This window comes from Carcharhinus amblyrhynchos, chromosome 28, assembly GCF_965287045.1.
Source record: "Carcharhinus amblyrhynchos chromosome 28, sCarAmb.v2.hapA, whole genome shotgun sequence".
In the NCBI taxonomy this organism is placed as follows: domain Eukaryota; kingdom Metazoa; phylum Chordata; class Chondrichthyes; order Carcharhiniformes; family Carcharhinidae; genus Carcharhinus; species Carcharhinus amblyrhynchos.
Genome location: NC_137351.1, coordinates 30,186,927 through 30,206,847, shown reverse-complemented (window position 1 = coordinate 30,206,847; position 19,921 = coordinate 30,186,927). Strand labels below are relative to the sequence as shown.

The following is a 19,921-nucleotide window of genomic DNA, read 5'->3' as shown; positions in this document are numbered from 1 at the left end:
GCAAGCCTGACAATGCAGCACTCCTTCAGTACTGCACTGGAGTGTCACCTCAAAAGGGGTAGAAAACCACAACCACCTGTCCCATAGTACTACCACTGAGCTGGGGCTGATTGCAGTCAAATACCACAACTCTCTCCATTTCACAAGCTCCATTATTTCCAATCAATTTTACCCTCTTCCTTTCCCTACACAACAAATGTCTATACCTGGATACTACCTTTCTCAAGACTTTCTTTTGAGAAGTGACAGATCATTCTTGTTATTGAAAAACAATGATGTTACTGAAATTTGAATATACATGTACCAACTCATTACAAAAACACTTGTGTAATCAAAGAAACATAGCTAACTATTGACCTAACAGATTAAAATTGATTGGCAAAGTTAATTAGGCCAGCTGCAAGCACTTCATCACAAATAATTTCAGACAGCTGCACAGCTGAGACTCCAGAATTATTCAAATCTGTTATATCATGCACGATTAATGCTCAAATTTACATATCCAATTCACCAAGTTCAAGCACAAGTTTTGAATTTTGACATGGCCCAATTATTTCCAGATTCACTGTAAAAATACAATATGTATGTTTCATCCTTCCCTGCCAGCACCATCCCAGTTCTAAAGCCCCCTTGCACTTCAAACTCAAAGCACATTTTCTGGACATATCAGCTGAACTCAGTGGGCAGCAAAGCCAGTAAGTACAATGCCATAAGATCTTGGCTACTGAATAAACAAAGGAAAGAAAGTAATGTTTATAATGTGTCTCATCACATCCTTAGGTGCCACATTGAATAGGTTTGTGTTCTGAAGCATAGTCACTGTTACAAAGTTGACTCATACATCATTCAGGCGGCACAGTGGTTAACACTGCTGCCTCATGGTACCAGGAACCTGGATTCAATTCTAGTCTTGGGTCACTGCCTGTGTGGAGTTTGCATGTTCTCCTTGTGTCTACGTGGGTTTCCTCCAAGTGCCCTGGTTTCTTCCCATAGTCCAAAGATGTGCGGGTTAGGTTGATTGGCCATTCTAAATTGCCCCTTAGTGTCGGGGGGCAAGCAGGTAAATGCATGGGGTTGCAGGGATGGGGCCTGGGTTAGATTGTTGTAGGTGTGGGCTCAATGGCCTCTTTCTGCACTGTAGGGATTCAATGATTCGGACAAAAGTACCTGAAGAGTACAAAAGCATGACTAAAAATCATAAATACATTAAGTAAAGAGGAACTCTTTTCTTAGGGCATGGACAACAGGCGAGGAAAAATAAGGTGCATTTCCAAAACAAGGACTTCTAAACAATGAAGTTTAATTGATGACAGACTGTAGCACCATCATTTCAATCTCTCTATCTGACATCCTGGGGTATGATAGGTGTTGTTCAAATGCAATTTACTTCCTCTTTTAGACAGACAGGTAGTAGACTGCTCACAGGTAACCATAAATCAAGAGTTCCAGTACAGCAAGCAACTTTTCACTTATAATTACTGAATAGAATTTATGATCCAAGTGGCACCATTTCCCAATGATTTCTACCTCTTTTCCTGATGAACGTTATTTGAATAAACAAATAAGGATTTACAATGTACACACATGCTGGAAGACATGCTGGTTAGGTGCACTGGCCATGCTAAATTCTCCCTCAGTGAACCTGAACAGGCTTCGGAGTGATAATTAGGGGATTTTCATAGTAACTCCATTGCACTGTTAATGTAGGCCTACTTGTGACACCAATAAATAAAAATGAAAAAAAAAACTAAAAATTAAAACTGAACAGATATAAATTTAATTTTTTAGTGTATATTTGGGCAGCACAGTGGCTAGCTTTGCTACCTCAGTATCAGGGACCCGGCTTCAATACCGACCTCGGGTCACTGTCTGTGTGGAGTTTGCACAACCTCCTCCTGTGTCCGCATAAGTTTCCTCCTAGAACTCCAATTTCCTCCCACAGTCCAAAGATGTGCAGTTTAGGTGGATTGGCCACACTAAATTGCCATTTAATGTCAGGGTAACCAGCAAGGTAAATACATGGGGTTACGGGGATAGAGCCTGGGTGGGATTGTTACTGGTGCAGGTTCGATGGGCCAAATGGCAACTTCTGGCGCTGTAGAGTTTCTATGATTTTCAGAGATAAATTAATGACACATTCAAATACATAATTACTTCATTATCATCTTTTCTTTAAAAATAGTTTACCAAGAGGTTGTTGAGACATTTAGCCAAGATGTCTTCAATGTCAAAACTGGACAAGCAACTTGTCACAAAGTTAGGACAGCACTAGATGGACTTAAACAGTTTTTCCATCTGAGACACAGCGAGAGGCTGGTGGGTGGGAATCACCCAGAATTTTGCACCCCCATTTTTTTCCAGTCGAGTTTCTACGTTTCTAGAAAAAAGCCAATGTGAAAGACTTCCATACCTGAAACCCCAGCCATCAATAGCACTTCCAAAAACCACATTTCCCTGATCAGGGGCAAAATAAAGATGCGAATCATCGGTCTCTTCCAGGCCAGCACTCCAGTCATAGAAGTGTTCAGTGCTCTTGGAATCTGAACTTGACTTTTCTGTGACTTCCATCTCCGCTCTCTCTTCCAATACTTTTGAAGTAAACAGACTCCCAGTCACGGCATTTACCTGAAGGTTTACATACAACAAAATAAATCTACTGTCAAATTTATTATTTCCCACTCTCAGCAAAAGATTTTGAAGACAAAATAAAGGATGTTTGACAATAGTGCAAATGTCACTATTATTATTTTTGGGCTTTCAATATTATTGGGGTCAAACAGCTAGCACAGGATCACGAATTTATAGAATCCCTACAGTGCTGAAGGAGGCCATTCGGCCCATTGATCCTGCACCGACCACAATCCCACCCAGGCCCTAACCGTGCAATCCCTGCTAATTCCCCTGACACCAAAAGGTAATTTATCATGTCCACTTCATCTAACTTGCACATTTTTGGGCTATGCGAGGAAACCGGAGCATCCGGAGGAAACCCATGCAGACACAGGGAGAATGTGCAAATTCCACATAAGGGGTGACTGTGGCTAGAATCAAACCCAAGTCCCTGGTACTGTGAGGTATCAGTGCAAACACTGTACACCATGCCGCCCTCATACTCAAATTGTGCTCCTTATTGCTCCTGTTGCCTGGCACTGTGGGGAAATCGGGATGGATCCCTGTTGGGTCAGATCTCTGGCTCTGCTACGTTGCTCTGACATTTCGTAGATTCCCCCTTTGATCTTCAAGGTCATGACAACATTTTCACATGTGCTTTCTACAGTGCCAAAAAAAGGCAGCTTTAATCTTGCGATGTGAAAGATACTTAAATGGAAACTTTATCTACAAATAACAGCATAGCCTGACTTTTCTTGAGCCACACACATTCCATTATTTTCCATGGAAATGTACATGAAAAGCATTCAGAATTAGTCATTACCAAAATTCTCTAATATCCCAAGTACAGAAGTATACAGATTTGTTAAATATATAAACAAATATGGCCTTTTCATTCTCCTAACTTTTCTCTTGCTCCTTTCTGTAAGCACTCATTTTCTGAGTGAGTTAATTTCTACTTTCATCTGTGGGAGTATTAGACAAGCCATTCTCCCCAAACAGCCAGCTCATTCAGTTACCAATCTGAGTATACTCATGAATTGGTTTCAGGGGGAAAAGTCTACCCTTGCCCAACCCAAGTCAACATTTTTTCTTAATTTCTTTAGTAAAAATAGCAACCTTTTATTTCAGTTCCGCTCCACTTTGGACCTCCAGTTAACTCAGTTATGCTGCAAATCGAAAGAAGCTGCTCCAAGCTGATAGAATGTCTACTGGCGAACACCACCAACGCCCCCCCCACCTCCTGCCCCCACCGTGATATTGTACTTGGATGCCAGCCATGAGCTAAATGATTTACCAAATAGACAAGTCGAACAGAAGCTAAAATCTGGAGCCTGTACTGGGGAAAAAAGTGAACTAAGGTTGCATTGAAATAGATTCAATTGTGAGGATGGAACCAAAGTGGGAGCACCCAAGGTGGGGCTCAAATAGGTTTGAAAGCAAATGAACTTTGGGTGTAAACAGTTGGTTGCCTGCCTGAGAAAACAATATGGCCAATAAATCAGACAAAACCATTCAAGTGATTTGACTGGCTTTGTGAATTAAGATGGCTCCTACTGATAACTCTGATACAAAAAAATCTCCAATTTTATTCATGCAAGTTGCTATGGTGGGTCTACATTTGGCAGAATATGATTAACTTAATAAATAATAATGTCCGCTCCAAAGAGATACAAATGCAGTGATTATATTTTTCCATGCATTCTGAGCACCTATTAGATGATAGAACGGTCAGAGTTCAAACCCTAGTACAGACATGAACATGTCCAGGCTGCTTCTTCAATGATGGAGTGATGCATTATTGAAGATGCCATCCTTTACATGAAACATCAAACCAACTCTGCCAATGCAAGTGGAGATAAATATTTCTATGGCATCATACAAACAAGAGTAGGAGTTCACTAATGTCCTGGCCAACATTACTCATAAGAACACCCGGTCACTCAATAATTTTGTGTTCCTGGAACTTTGTGGAAACTAACTGCTCCATTTTCCCAAATAACAATAACTGCATTCCAAAAAAAAACTTCAATTGGTAAGTGCAGGTTGCTGGAGGAGCTCCAGCTCAAGGTGGATGAGCTGGCCTCTGAGCTACAGACACTGAGGCTCATCAAGGGGAGAGAGGGTGCCCCTAGACTGGCTAAATCTAAGGGTCAGGGACAAAAGGGGGCTGCTGGGAGGAGGAGGAAGGGGGGTGAGGAGCGGAGGCCTCAGCCTCTTAATCTGCATAACAGGTTTGAGGTTCTTGCTTCCAGTCTGGAAGAGGACGAGGCAGGTGAGGTTGGTGAGCAAACTGCACACGGTACAGTGATGCAGCAGGACATAGGCAAAGAGAAGGGGAAAAGGAACGTAGTAGTGATTGGAGATAGTGGGGTGAAGAGTATTGACACTGTCCTTTGTCACAATGACAAAGTGCACAGAAGGGTGTGTTGTCTGCCTGGTGCTCGGGTACAGGATGTCACAGCTGGGCTGCAGAGGAACCTGGAGTGGGAGGGTGAGAACCCGGTCGTTGTAGTACATGTGGGTGCCGGCGACGTAGGCAAAGTGCGGACTGAGGATCTGCAGAGGGAGTATGAGAAGCTGGGAATGGAATTAAAAAGTAGAACCGACAAGGTGGTCGTCTCTGGGCTACTGCCTGAACTGAGTGCAGACGGGCGTAGGATTGACAGGATAAAGGAAGTGAATGGGTGGCTCAGGGATTGGTGTGGGAGGAATGGGTTCGAATTTATGGGGCATTGGCACCAGTATTGGGGTAGGTGGGACTTGTTCGGGCGGGATGGGGTTGGTCTGAATCGTGCTGGGACCAGAGTGTTGGCGAATCGAGTAAAGAGGACTGTAGACAGGGCTTTAAACTAATTAGGGGGGGGGAGGGTGCGAGGGTAGGTGACGCTACGAGGTCTAAAGTTAAGGATAGGGTACAGGTAAGGGAAGAGGCCAAGGATGTCCCAATTGGTGGCGTTACGGCAAATAGGGTCCAGGTGAAGGCTGGGATGAAAGCGCTTTATCTGAATGCACGAAGCATTCGGAATAAAGTGGATGAGCTGGTGGCGCAGATCGACACAAATGGATACGATCTGGTGGCCATTACAGAGACGTGGCTGCAAGGTGACAGGGACTGGGAGATGAATGTACAGGGCTATCAAGTGTTTAGGAAGGATAGGCAGGAGGAAAGAGGGGGTGGCGTAGCTCTGCTGATTAAGGACAGCATCAAGGTGGTAGCAAGGGATGATATCGGAGCCAAAGAGCAGAACGTGGAATCGTTGTGGGTGGAGATTAGGAACAGCAAAGGGAGGAAGACGCTGGTGGGTGTCGTCTATAGGCCCCCGAATAATGATCTGGAGGTGGGGCGGGCTGTTAACACGCAAATAAGTGCGGCGTGCAGGAATGGGACGGCAGTAGTTATGGGAGATTTCAATCTGCATATTGATTGGTCGACCCATGTTGGACGAGGTGGGCTCGAGGAGGAGTTCTTGGAATGCTGCCGGGATAATTTCCTTGAACAGTGTGTGTTGGAGCCGACGAGGGAGCAAGCTATCTTGGATCTGGTGCTATGTAATGAGGCGGGTAGAATTAGGGACCTTGCGGTGAAGGATCCTCTTGGAGAGAGTGATCATTGTATGGTGGAGTTTCTGGTGCAGATGGAGGAGGAGAAAGTGGGTTCCTGGACGCGCGTCCTTTGTTTGAATAGAGGGGAGTATGGTAGGATGAGAGAAGAATTGGCGAATGTGGACTGGGGGAATGTGTTGGAAGGTAGGTCTGCTGAGGAGCAGTGGAGGATCTTTAAGGAGATCTTTCTTGGTGCTCAGCAGAAATTTATTCCGATGGTTAAAAAGGACAGTAGGAAGAGAGGTAATAAGCCGTGGATAACGAAGGAGGTGAAGGAAAGTGTTAAATTAAAAGCGGAGGAATTTAGAGTAGCTAAGAGCAGTGGGCGAGAAGAGGATTGGGAAAGGTTTAAATGTCAACAAAGATTGACAAAGAAGTTGATAAAGGAGGGTAGGAGAAGCTATGAGGCTGGGCTAGCACTTAATATAAAAAAGGATAGCAAGAGTTTTTATAAATATATAGAAAGGAAGAGGCTGGCTAGGGTGAACGTTGGTCCTTTAGAGGATGAGAAAGGGGAGCTAGTGGTAGGGGATGGGGATATGGCGAAGGTCTTGAATAACTTTTTTGTTTCTGTCTTCACGGAGGAGGACGTGAATAATTTGCCGGGTGTTAGCGATGGAAAGGTGGTAGGAATGGAGGGTCTTAATGACATTACTGTTACTAGAGAGGTGGTGCTCGACAGACTGGAGGGGCTGATTGTGGACAAGTCCCCAGGACTGGATGGAATGCATCCGAGGGTTCTGAAAGAAATGGCGGAGGTGATAGTGGATGCCTTGGTGGTTATTTTCCAGACGTCGCTGGATTCCGGGGAAGTGCCGGAAGATTGGAAAACGGCTAATGTTACGCTGTTGTTTAAGAAGGGTGCCAGGCAAAAGGCGGGGAATTATAGGCCGGTTAGTTTAACGTCTGTGGTAGGTAAAATGTTAGAATCCATCATTAAGCAGGAAATTGCGAGGCATCTTGAAGGGAATTGCTTGATAGGGCGGACGCAACACGGTTTCATTAAAGGGAAGTCGTGTCTGACAAATTTACTGGAGTTCTATGAGGATGTGTCTAGGGCAGTGGATAGAGGAGAGCCGGTGGATGTGGTCTTTCTGGATTTTCAGAAGGCGTTTGACAAGGTACCTCACAAGAGGTTATTGCAGAAGGTCAGGGGACATGGAGTTGGGGGTAGGGTGTTAGCGTGGATAGAGGATTGGTTGTCAAATAGGAGGCAGAGAGTGGGGGTCAATGGGTGCTATTCGGATTGGCGGATGGTGACTAGTGGGGTGCCCCAGGGGTCGGTGCTGGGGCCTCAGCTATTTACCATTTATATAGATGATCTGGAGGAGGGAACCGAGTGCAGGGTGTCGAAATTTGCTGATGACACCAAGATTGGGGGAAAGGCAAATTGTGCGGAGGGTGTGGAGAGTCTGCAGAAGGATCTAGATAGGCTGGGCGAATGGGCCAGGAAATGGCAAATGGAATTTAATGTTGGCAAGTGTGAGGTGGTCCACTTTGGTAGGAAGAATGGTAGGAAGGACTATTACTTACGTGGCGAAAAACTGCAGCAGGCGACGGTGCAGAGGGACCTCGGGGTCCTTGTGCATGAATCGCAAAAACCCAGCTTGCAGGTGCAGCAGGTGGTCAGGAAGGCGAATGGGATGCTGGCCTTCATAGCGAGGGGGATTGAATATAAAAGTAGGGAGGTCTTGCTGCAGCTGTATAGGGCATTGGTGAGGCCGCAGCTGGAGTACTGTGTGCAGTTTTGGGCGCCGCACCTGCGCAAGGATATTTTGGCCCTGGAGGGAGTGCAGAGGAGGTTTACTAGGCTGATACCGGAGTTGAGGGGATTGAGCTATGAGGAGAGGCTGAATAAACTAGGCTTGTACTCGTTAGAGTTTAGAAGAATGAGGGGAGATCTCATTGAGACGTATAAGATGATGAATGGGATGGATAGGATAGAGGTGGAGAGACTCTTCCCGCTCAAAAAAGACAGTAGGACTAGGGGGCACAGCCTCAAGATAAAGGGGAGGCGGTTTAGAACGGAGTTGAGGAGGAACTTCTTCACTCAAAGGGTGGTGAATCTCTGGAATTCTCTGCCCGTTGAAGTGGTGGAGGCTGCCTCGCTAAATATTTTTAAGAAGCGGGTTGATGGGTTTTTGATAAGAGAAGGGATTAAGGGTTATGGGGAGAGGGCGGGAAAGTGGAACTGAGCCACGACAGATCAGCCATGATCTTATTGAATGGCGGGGCAGGCTCGAAGGGCTAGATGGCCTACTCCTGCTCCTATTTCTTATGTTCTTATGAAACACTATCTTACATCTCTGGAATGTGATAGTTGTTATTCAAATGCAAATTATTTCTTCTTTTACATTAACAGGTGATAGACTGCCTACAGGTAACCATAAATCCAGAGAAAAAGAAGTTCCACGTAGCAAGCAACTTTCCATTTATAACCACTGAATAGAATTCACGATCCATGTGCAAAATATCTTTACATTGCCCAACTCCGAGATAAAATGAAGCCAATCTGTGGTCAAATTACACTAAGTACACAATAAAGCATTACATTTTAGCAGTTTAGTCTCTCTTTTTGCAAAAGTACAGACTGGAAAAGCCAAAATGCTGAATTAATGACTAAACAGGGTCTGAAACAACATTTTTTTTGGTTTATCATATTACAATTCCAGGTCAGATCAGTTAGCTTATGAAGACTGAACATTATTGCTTCTTGAATGCTACACACTGCTGGGTGCTGAGCCAGCTCCATAACCCCAGAGGGCACCAGTACCAAATAACCAGCAAATTCGTACTGGGTAATGTAAAAGTTCATCTCCCGCACAAGTCAAAGGTGATCAGGCAGACACTGCACAACTCAAATTTTGTCGTCATCTGTAAGTCACCTGTCGAAATTTTTTTTTAATGCTTCTTTCATCACTTAGAGCAGAGAAAAAATACATTCTACAGCAGGTGGTTTTCAGTTTCAAGACTGCGTTCAACCTAATTAACGTGTGTGTTGCAGAACCACTTGCTCCATACGACTCCTTAGACAGTTGAGTCCACGAGTGAGTGCCAATTATTCGGATTTTATAAAAGGCTGCTTGATGTCAAATAAAAGCTGAAATAAAAGCTACTCACAGGCATGTTCACCTCGAGCTTCCATTTATGCCTTTTCTCTGCATTAGCAAAAATAACATTAAAGCCTTCTTTCCCTGTTTCATTCCCTCAGCCTTTTACTCCGTACTTTGACTTCAAAAATGCTGGTCAGCATATTTCCCTTTTAATTTTGCTGTATTCTTTCTCACTCTCTTAATTTCAGCTTCCACTTTTAGTTTTCTTCTTATTCCTCCTTTTATTTTGCAATCATTCCCCCAATTCTTCTGCTTTCCTAGTTCTATCCCTTTAGCCTCCAAGTTTTGATGCAGTCCACAAATATCACCAAATGACAGCTGCTGTTTCCATTATTATTTCAGTAACTATATAATTGAAGTTGTGCCTCTGGCTTTTCTTTGTAAAATACAAAAGTATGTAAATTGTTTTAAATATGTTTTCATTTACATAAATTCAAACGATCACAAGATGATTGGAGCTAGGGAAGGTCATTCAACCCATATTAATTTATTCCTCCACAAATATCGAAAAATCACTCTCCTGCAACACAGCATCCAACTGTTTCTCAAATGATTGCACGATTTTTGTTTCCACAGCTCTCCCTGGCAGACTATTTCACATCTTGATCGCTCTTTATGTGAAGAAATTGCTGACACAGGTGATAAATTTGCCTTTTATTAGTCTGAATCTGTGCCTCCTTGTCTTAGGATTGCGATTTGATGTAACATTATATTCCAGATTTAACCTTTCCATTTTCTTTAAAATTAAGCATACTTTGTACTTTTGACTGGCCCAATATATAAACCTTAACTAATGCCACCAAAAACGGATTAAGTTGTTGTTTATTTCAGTACTATTCATGGGAACTTGATGTATGCAATTCGGCTATCACACTTTTCTGCAGAACAAGTTCAAAAGTATTTCAAAATTAATTAAATGGTTTTGAGACATGCTAAGGATGAGGAAGGTGTAAATGTATGAATATTTTTAAGGTATTCTCGCAAAGGATCCTTTCCAATTGAAAAGTCCCAGTTCCTCTAAGTTTCCTCACACACACATCTTTGACATCTGCCTTGAAGCTTTTACTGCACTCGTTCTGGTGCTTGACTATTTCACTGACAAGAATTGGGTACAGTATTTAAAGTACACTGGCTAAAAGAACTGAATACCAGCAACTTTCTCCTGTGTTCCATTGTGCTGTTACATTTGTGCTGTTGCAAATGTGGTGCCACTGTTTAAAAAAAGGAGTTAGACATAAGGCAGATTCCAAAGGCCGGTTCACTTAACATCGCGGTGGAGAAAATGCTTGAATCTATCATCAAGGAAGAAATAGCAAGACATCTGGATATAAATTGTCCCATTGGTAAGACACAGCATGGGTTCACAAAGGGGTCATGTTTGACTAATTTGGTGGAATTCTTTAAGAACATTACATGTGCAGTAGACAACAGAGAACCTATGAATGTGATGTATCTGGATTGCCAGAAGTTATTTGACTAGGTGCCGCACGAAAGACTGCTACAGAAAATAAAGATGCACAATGTTACAGGTAATGTATTAGCGTGGATAGAGGATTGGTTAACTGTGAGTCCACGAGTGAGTGCCAATTACTAGAATTTTATGAAAGGATGCTTGATGACGAATAAAAGCTGAAATAAAATCTATTTACAGGCACGTTCACCTCGAGCTTCCATTTATGTCTTTTCTCTGCATTAGCAGAAAAAACATTAAAGCCTCTTTCCCTGTTTCATTCCATCAGCCTTTTACTCCGTACTTTGAGGGTAAAGAGTGAGGATAAATGGGTGTTTTTCTGGTTGGTGATCAGTGACTAATGGTGTGCCTCAGGGATCAGTGTTAGGACCGCAATTGTTTACGACTTACATAGATGATCTGGAGTTGGGAACCAAGTGTAGTGTGTCAAAATTCGCAAATATCACTAAGATGATTGGCAAAGCAAGGTGTGCAGAGGATGCTGAAAGTCCGCAAAGGGATATAGATAGTCTAAGCAAGTGGGCGACGGTCTGGCAGATGGAGTAAATGTTGGTATATGTGAGGTCATCCATTTTGGTAGGAATAACAGTAAAATGGACTATTATTTAAATGGTAAAAAATTGCAGTATGCTGCTGTGCAGGGGGACCTGTGAGTCCTTGTGCAAGAATCACAAGGAGTTGGTTTGCAGGTGCAGCAGGTAATTAAGACGACAAATGGAATTTTGTCCTTCATTGCGAGAGGGATGGAGTTTAAAAACAGCGAGATTATGTTGCAGCTGTATAAGATGCTGGTGAGGTTACATCTGGAGTACTGTGTACAGTCCTTACTTGAGAAACGATATACTGGCTCTGGAGGGGGTGAAGAAGAGATTCACTAGATTGATTCTGGAGTTGAAAAGATTGGCTTATGAGGAGAAACTGAGTAGACTGGGGCTATACTCATTGGAATTCAGAAGAATGAGGCGCGATCTTGTAGAAACATAAGATTATGAAGGGAATAGATCAGATAGAAGCAGGGAATGTGCTTCCACTGGCAGGTGAAACTAGAACTAGGGGGCATAGCCTCAAAATAAGGGGAAACAGATTCAGGACTGAGTTGAGGAGGAACTTTTCCATCCAAAGGATTGTGAATCTGTGGAATTCTCTGCCCACTGAAGCAGTTGAGGCCATTTCATTGAATGTTTTTTAGGCAAGGATAGATAAATTTTTGAACAGTAAAGGAATTAAGGGTTATGGTGAGCGGGCAGGTAAGTGGAGCTGAGTACACAAAAAAGATCGCCACGATCTTGTGAATGGCGGAGCAGGCTCGAGGGGCTAGATAGCCTACTCCTGCTCCTAGTTCTTCTGTTCTTACATAAACAAAGAATAGTACAGCACAGGAACAGGTCCTTTGGCCCTTGAAAGACTGTGCCAAACATATTGTCCCATCTAGACCAACTGTTTATACTCTTCTAATCCCTGTCTGCTCATCCTGTCTGTCCAGATAAATCCTAAAAGTCGCAAATGCGTCTGCCTCAACCGCCTCACTTAGCAGTGCATTTCAGGTCCATACTAACCTCTACGTAAAAAAATTTCCCACACATCTCCACTGAACCTTTCCCTCCTTATCTTGAACTTGTGCCCCTTGTAATTGTAAAGCTCTGCTGGTTTGGCTGATTGCTGGTTGGTAACAACGAGCCGAAGATTCCAAGTTCACTTTTGTCCAAGTTTGAACTATCAATCCCACCTATGAAATCCTTGAGCCAATTACTAGAGGAAGAGTAACTGAAGTGGATTACTATTGCCTTCCTCATATTTTATGTCTTTTCTTAGATGAGTTGCAACTGCCATTAAAGATTCCCAAACACTTTCTTTCACGAAAGGGAGAAACCACCCACATGCATAGTGCTGTGGCATGCACACTAGCGACTGGATTTTCTGACCACTCGCCCCAAGACCGGAAAATCCCACCCAGGCCAGCGGACCTCTGCAAGGTCTGTTTCTACGTGCTAAAATTCCCATGGTGGGCAGGACAGTAAAATTCCACCCTAGGTGTTAAACCAGTATTACAGTGGGCACTCCACCTACTGAAGATGTCTGGTATAGTGCCTAAGCACAACCCTTCTGACTCAGAAACATCACTCAGTCAATGGTCACCCCTTCTGATTACGAAACATACCTTGCTAAATATGAAAACAGTTCTTCAAGATTATATTCTGGTCTCCATTTACTAGGATTGTCTAGAGTGGGGTTCAAACCCTACATCCATTTATTTTATGGAAATCACTCCAACTTCTGAACTGCCTCCTCCAATTCCACCTCTGATCCTACTTTGGCGTCGTTGGCAAATTTAACCACTACACGAATCAGTCATTTATGAAAATGTTAACCAGTAGCTGTCCGAACACCCATCTCCTCTAATAAATGCTCTGTGTTCTATCCTACAGTCAATATCTTTCAACCATTCCCACAGTTTATCCAGAACCTGAGTTTTGTGTGGGAATTTTCGTTAGGTGTCTTTGGAAGTCCAAGTACACAAACCACATTGAAGAGTTCGCCACAATTCATTTTCCCACTCCCTCAGGAAAGTTGTCTAGGCAGGATCATCCCGTACTGAATGCATGGAGCCTGCCTTTTACAACAGTTTGCATTTAAATAGCACCTTTATCACAGTAAAACATTCCAAGGCACTTCACAGGAGCACCATCAAACAATCTTTGATACACATGTTATTATTGTAAATATTGTCCTCAGATTTACTGAATCAGGATTAAATTCCAGTATTTTACCCATATTGGAAGTGATATTCATGAGCCAACAGTAATCTGTGTTGGTTCTGTCTCCCTTTTCCCTTATGGGCACCGCCATCCAGTCAGTCAAGCCTGTAGCAGTTATGGCAAGCTGCAATTTGTAGTGTTGTATTCATTCCAGGTTGGCAGCTGGACTGGCACCAAGTACAGCCATTTCAGACATTGCTTTGTTGTTTCCTGCTAGAACCTGATCTGACCCACAGATGCTGTGACTCCTCCTGGCCACAAGAAGCTCCATGCTCCCCATGAGTGCTAATTCTCCACTCTGCATGGTGTTCATGCCTCCCCCCTCCCCCCCACATTCCAACACTCTGTGCCAAGAGTTCTCAGACTTATCTCTCGACCCTCTCCATGGTCACCATTCCAGACATCTTCCAAGACCGTTATGCCTGCCCCAAGTAACTCCAGTCTCTAGCTCCAACAACGAACAACATATTCATACAGCTCCTTTAATGTGATAAAACATTCACAGGAGTATTATAAAACAAAATTGTACTTTGAGCCTAAAGAATCATTTTTGGGCTGACTTGAAAAAAAAAAGACAGGTTTTAAGAGTATCTTAAAGTAAGAAGGCGAGGCAGAGAGGTTTAAGGGCAGGAATTCAAGAATATAGGGCCTTGACAGCTGAAGACACTGGATCATCACGCGTCTGGAGCAAGCAGATAATTTGGAGGGTGAGGTGGGAATTAGAGATGCGCAGGTTAGGTTGATTAGCAATGCTAAATTGGCCATTTGTGTCAGGGGATTAGTAGGGTAAATACATGGGGTTACGGGAATAAGACCTGGGTGGGATTGTTGGTGCAGGCTCAATGGACCAAATGGCCTCCTTCTACACTGTAGGGATTCTATGACTCTTTGGATGCTTAGGGGGCACCACAGAGTGTAGAAGACCAGCCACTGCAGCTGCTTTACTGGCTACTTCTGGCTAGAGAAGAATGGTCCCAAACCCAAGTCTCCTTTTCCTGCCTCAGTTCTGAAGTTTGTCAATTACAACAACGAATGTCCTGGACATCAAACTGCCCTCCATTCAAAGTGCTCTTACCCTTTCCCTTACTCTGGATAACGGTCTTTTCAGATGTCAGTAAAGAAATGAAATGTTTTCAGTGAAACAATGAATAAAAGTCTGCAAAAAAAAAAGGAAGCAGGAGCTTTTATCTTCAGCTTCAACCACAATAAATATCTTATTCGAAGCGCATTTTTGGAATCAATTCTTTTGAAATTTCTAATAAATTTTGAGTGAGATACATTTTTTTTATTCATTCGTGGGACATGGGCATCACCGGCTAGCCAGCATTTATTATCCACCCCTATTTGCCCTGGTTCAGAAGGCAGTTCAGAGTCAACCACATTACTGTGGCTCTGGAGTCACATGTAGGCCAGACCAGGTAAGGATGGCAGATTTCCTTTCCTAAAGGACATTAGCGAAGCAGGTTTCATGGTCATCTACTGGTAACCATGAAACCACGGCAATGGTTTCATGGTCATCAGTATATTCTTAGTTCCAGATTATTTTTATGAATTGAATTCGAATTCCACCATCTGCCACGGCAGGATTCGAATCCAGCGGCCCAGAATATTAGCTGGTTTCTGGATTAATAGTCTAGTGATAACACCACTAGGCCATCACCTCTCCTACAAAGCAAATTAATCTTCCGCATCCCACTACAGTGTGAGGGCACAGAAGACCAGAAGCAGGAAGAGGAATAAAAGGAATTATTCCTGGGAATGGAAATTGTGCAAAAATAAATTTTCAACAGAATATTATCAGCGACTTGTTCTTACCTGCTCTAGAATCTTTTGCAAGTGAATATAGGCTTCAAGTGGAGTCAACTTTAGCTCAATTATCAGTCGGTCTATTTTGTTAATGACTAAAACAGGACGAATGTTTTCCAACCAAGCCTGGCGTAACACTGCCTGTGTCTGAAAATGAAACAACACTTTTGTTGATTGTCATTTGGGAAGAATTAATGCAGCATTCACAGCAAATTAATTGGTTGCTATTTCAGTATTAAAATCATGGTGATGCATTCTTCTTACTCTAGTTAATTGCAAAATCTGCTGAAAGAACATTAGAATCATAGAATCCCTACAGCACAGAAAGAGGCCGTTCGGCCCATTGAGTATGTAGCGTCAACAATCCCATTCAGGCTCTATTCCCTAACCCTCATGTATTTATCCTGCTAATTTCCCTGACACTAAGAGGCAATTTAGCATGGCCAATCTACCCAATCTGCACATCTTTGGACTGTGGAGGGAAACCAGAACACTTGGAGGAAACCCACACAGGCACAGGAAGAATGTGCAAGCTCCACACAGTCACTCAGAGCTGGAGCTGAACGGGGTCCCTAGCACTGTGAGGCATCAATGCTAAGTATTGTGCCACCATGTCACCCGAATAATAGTGCCAGTGAAATTAAGAACTAATTTGGGCAAAAAAAAATTTGACGCAACTGTATTAAGAAATGCCCTTAGCCAAATGTCCTTCGCAATGAAGGCACTGATACCCCAATAACTATTTACTGTAATTTTAAAGTTGCCATGGTTAAGGTTTATTTGTTCCTATCGATTACCTGGGGACAAACACCTTCAACAACATCGACCATGACAACAGCACCATCACACACGCGTACAGCAGTTGATACTTCAGAGGAAAAATCCACATGGCCAGGAGAATCTATCATATTGATTAGGTATTCTTGATTATCTGTGAAACAAGGAACATCAAGTTATCAAAATGTCAACAAATAACAACATTCACAGACCATTTTTACTAATCATCATCAGGGTACAACTTAGTATCCATTAATCTTAAGTTAAGCTTCCATGTTTTGAAGTTTAAAATGATGATTTTCCAGCTTTAGTTTGGATTCCAACCATTCATTGCATCCATAAAACAACTGCCAGGACTTATGCAATCACTCATTCTTGGCTAATCTGATTTTTTTTTGGGGAGAGTTCCTCTTCAGATCTACCATCTCAGTTTATCATACGATGTATTGATGAACAGGTGAACTCCTCAGAATTACTTTCTCCCCCCAGGATAATGACCTTAATTTTAAGAAAAACATTCAGGAGAGAAGCTTTATTTAGATACGTGCACTGTTTTCATGAAGCAGTGAAGGGGAATAAGGGATTTAATAGGAGGTTTGTTTTTTAATTTTGAAGGGGTTTGATCGAATAGTACGCAAAATTCTTTCATCTGCTTTTGGAATTAATAATGAATGTTCATTAATGGCGCAGTCTTTCAGACTGTTAAACTGCCTGTTGTTAAGGGCACAATTGATGGTAAATGGGGTGGCACAGTGGTTACTCTGCTGCCTCACAGCGCCAGGGACCTGGGGTCGATTCCTGGCTTAGGTCTGTGTGTGTGTGTGTGTGTGTGTGTGTGTGTGTGTGTGTGGAGTTTGCACGTTCTCCATGTGTCTGCATGGGTTTCCTCCCAGTGTTCCAGTTTCCTCCCACAGTCCAAAGGTGTGCCAGTGAGAGGAATTGGCCATGCTAAAAATTCTCCCTCAGTATACCCAAACAGGTGCCGGAGCACAGAGACTAGGGGATTTTGTCCAACTTCACTATGACACCTTTCTTTCATACTTGTACATCTTATCCTTTGAATCCTAACCCATTCAAATCTATTCATGTTTGTGCCCACTCTTACTAAATTGCCTTAGGTAAACATCTGTTTGCAGTCTTGCTCAGCTCGTTAACATATCAATGCAGTGTTTAGATTCACAGTCACTCTGTCTCTTGCCTTAATTATCCTCCCGACAGTTTAAAAATATAACCAGAGCATGACGAACAGAAAATATCACAATTTCTTAGATTTCTCTGATATGTTTTTGTGACAATGAATTATTCCACTAATTTACAAGGCTATCTCCAATGAAAGAGTATGAAAGTGTGAAAACAGCTACACCATATTTCAAGTCACCAAACCAACTGATTCTCTAGATATTAAACAATGCTAAAACAGCAATTTAAATAAATTATCCACAGGGTAGATAAATACTCAAGGAGGAAAAGTGCGCGCAGCAATGGGCAAGAAGGTGAGTGGGACTGACTGGATGATCTTGCAAAGATCCAGAATAGACACAATGGATCAAATTGCCTCCTTGTGCAATGTTTGATTCTGGGATCCTATGGGTTGTGAGTCTTTGAGATTACTTACCCATACTGAAGTGCAATGATATGGAACTGGATTTCATTGTGATTCCTCGGAGCTGCTCATCCTCTCGGCTGTCCATGTACCGCAACTACATAGAAATATACAATGAATTTACTACATTCAATGTTGTACAACAAATGTACAATATAAACTGGCAATTTACTCTTTCCACAAGGTACCACTGCAATTTCTATGAAACAGTCACATTACAACACATAACCAGGTCTACCTATTTGGATGTTTTGAGGTTATCCATCACCCTCCAGATTCCACATTTTGAATAGAATACCAACAAACCACAATTCAAAAGTCTTACATTGAAGTATACAAAAAAGGGGAAAAATATGTACAATTTTTCTACTGTTTTTAAGATAATTTACAAGTTTGTTGCAAGAATGAGAGGGGGAAGCAGCCACAAATTTTTTTTAAAATTCCAAGAATAATAATCAGCCTCTAACTGACCTCAGGACATAAATATACAACTTCCCCACAGGGAGTAACACAACTTTATAAGGACAGGCTCAGTTAACGTCTAGCTATTATAAATGTGGTCCAAAACCTCAATGCATGATATCAAATATTAGATTTTAAGATATCACATTGATACAAAAATATATTTTAAGATTTTTAGATCCCTTCAAATAATAAAATGCAAGTAACATTATGGATGGCACTGTGGTTAGCACTGCTGCCTCATAACTCCAGGCACCTGGGTTCGATTCCCAGCACCATCTGTGTGGAACTTGCATGTTCTTCCCGTGTCTGTGTAGGCTTCCTCCCATAGTCCAAAAGACATGCTGGTTAGGTGCACTGGTATGCTAAATTCTCCCTCAGTGCACCTAACAAACGCCGGAGTGTGGCAACTAGGGGATTTTCACAGTAACTTAATTGCAGTGTTGATATAAGCTTACTTGTGACAATAAAATAAACTTTAACATTGAAACAAAATACTTAGTACGATATGATTCACAAAATAAAAAATAATAAAAGCAACTATGAATTAAGAGAAATCCCTGTAAAGTCTGCCAAGTGCCTTAGTCCCACCTCACTCTGCCAGTCAACTACCATGTCCTTGTTGTGTAAAGATAGTTAGGTACCCTGGTGTGCACCAATACGGCTCTGAATTGGCTGCTAGGAAGTACTAACAGAGTAGGGATGGTTCTCCTCATTTTTATCACTATTTTTGTGTAGGAATGTGCATTTTATCTGTTATGCTTCTTCCAAAATGTAGCAGAAACTTTGTGATCAATGCTGCAAGGAAGCTATCCACGTGTGCTGTATGTTTGACATGTAACGAAACTTGTACTTATTAACTATTATTGCAAGTGCAATGAATAACATGCAGTATTAAAAGAAACTGATTTGGTGTGTACCTTAACGTAATGTCAACTTTGACTGGTCACAGAATGTACTTCTATAAATGTTATTGCTAAATATATTTATGGTATATGTATAAAGTATCAAGCTTGTGCACAAAATCTGAGCAGAAATCCCAGTGGAGTACTGAAGGAATGCTTCAATACTGGAACTGCTTTTTTTCAAAAGAAAATTTAAAACCTGTCAGTGAGCACAAAAAAACTCATGGTGCACTTTTTGAAGATGATTTAGGAAATGCACTCTGCTGTCCTGTTCAAATTTATCCCTCAACCAACATAGTTACAACAGAATTACCTGGCCATTTTGGCAGTGCTGTTAGTGGGGACTGGCTGCATGCAAATTAGCTGTTGCTTTCCCATGTTATGACACTTCAAAATTACTTCACTGGCTTTAAAGTGTTTGAGAAATGAAAGGTGCTATTAAAAAGTCAAGCCTTTTTTAAATTGGTGTAAATAGGCCCAAGATTCTGTTGGGTTGGGCATACAGATTCCTAACAAGTTGAGTTTTCAATAGTAGAGCTGGTAAAAACATTAACTAAATGTTGCTGTATGTAGCAAAATCAAACCAACTTTTCAAAAGGACAATAATGTGATATCACCAGATGTAGATTTTCCCAATCCGTGCTTTCTGCTAATGCATAAAGAAACTGACCTGATGAAGGAGTGGTGTTCCAAAAGCTCGTGCTACCAAATAAACCTGTTGGACTTTAACCTGGTGTTGTGAGACTAATTACTGTGCATAAAGAAGCGTCACAGGAGCATCAACTCCCGGCAGGTTAGGAACTTGAAAATCT

General features: G+C 42.2%; 1 protein-coding gene across 2 annotated transcripts in view; it reads right to left on the bottom strand.

The window, feature by feature from the left end:
• The window catches only part of efl1 (elongation factor like GTPase 1), a 320,174-nt gene that overhangs the window by 283,484 nt on the left and 16,769 nt on the right, over positions 1-19,921 (bottom strand). For both annotated transcript variants that reach the window (XM_080214115.1, XM_080214114.1), the window contains exons 4-7: positions 17,755-17,839; positions 16,160-16,293; positions 15,372-15,509; positions 2,411-2,625 (exon numbers count right to left, since the gene is read on the bottom strand). In XM_080214115.1, coding sequence (XP_080070241.1) covers positions 2,411-2,625; positions 15,372-15,509; positions 16,160-16,293; positions 17,755-17,839 — 572 coding nt within the window. The remainder of the gene's footprint in view (positions 1-2,410; positions 2,626-15,371; positions 15,510-16,159; positions 16,294-17,754; positions 17,840-19,921) is intronic.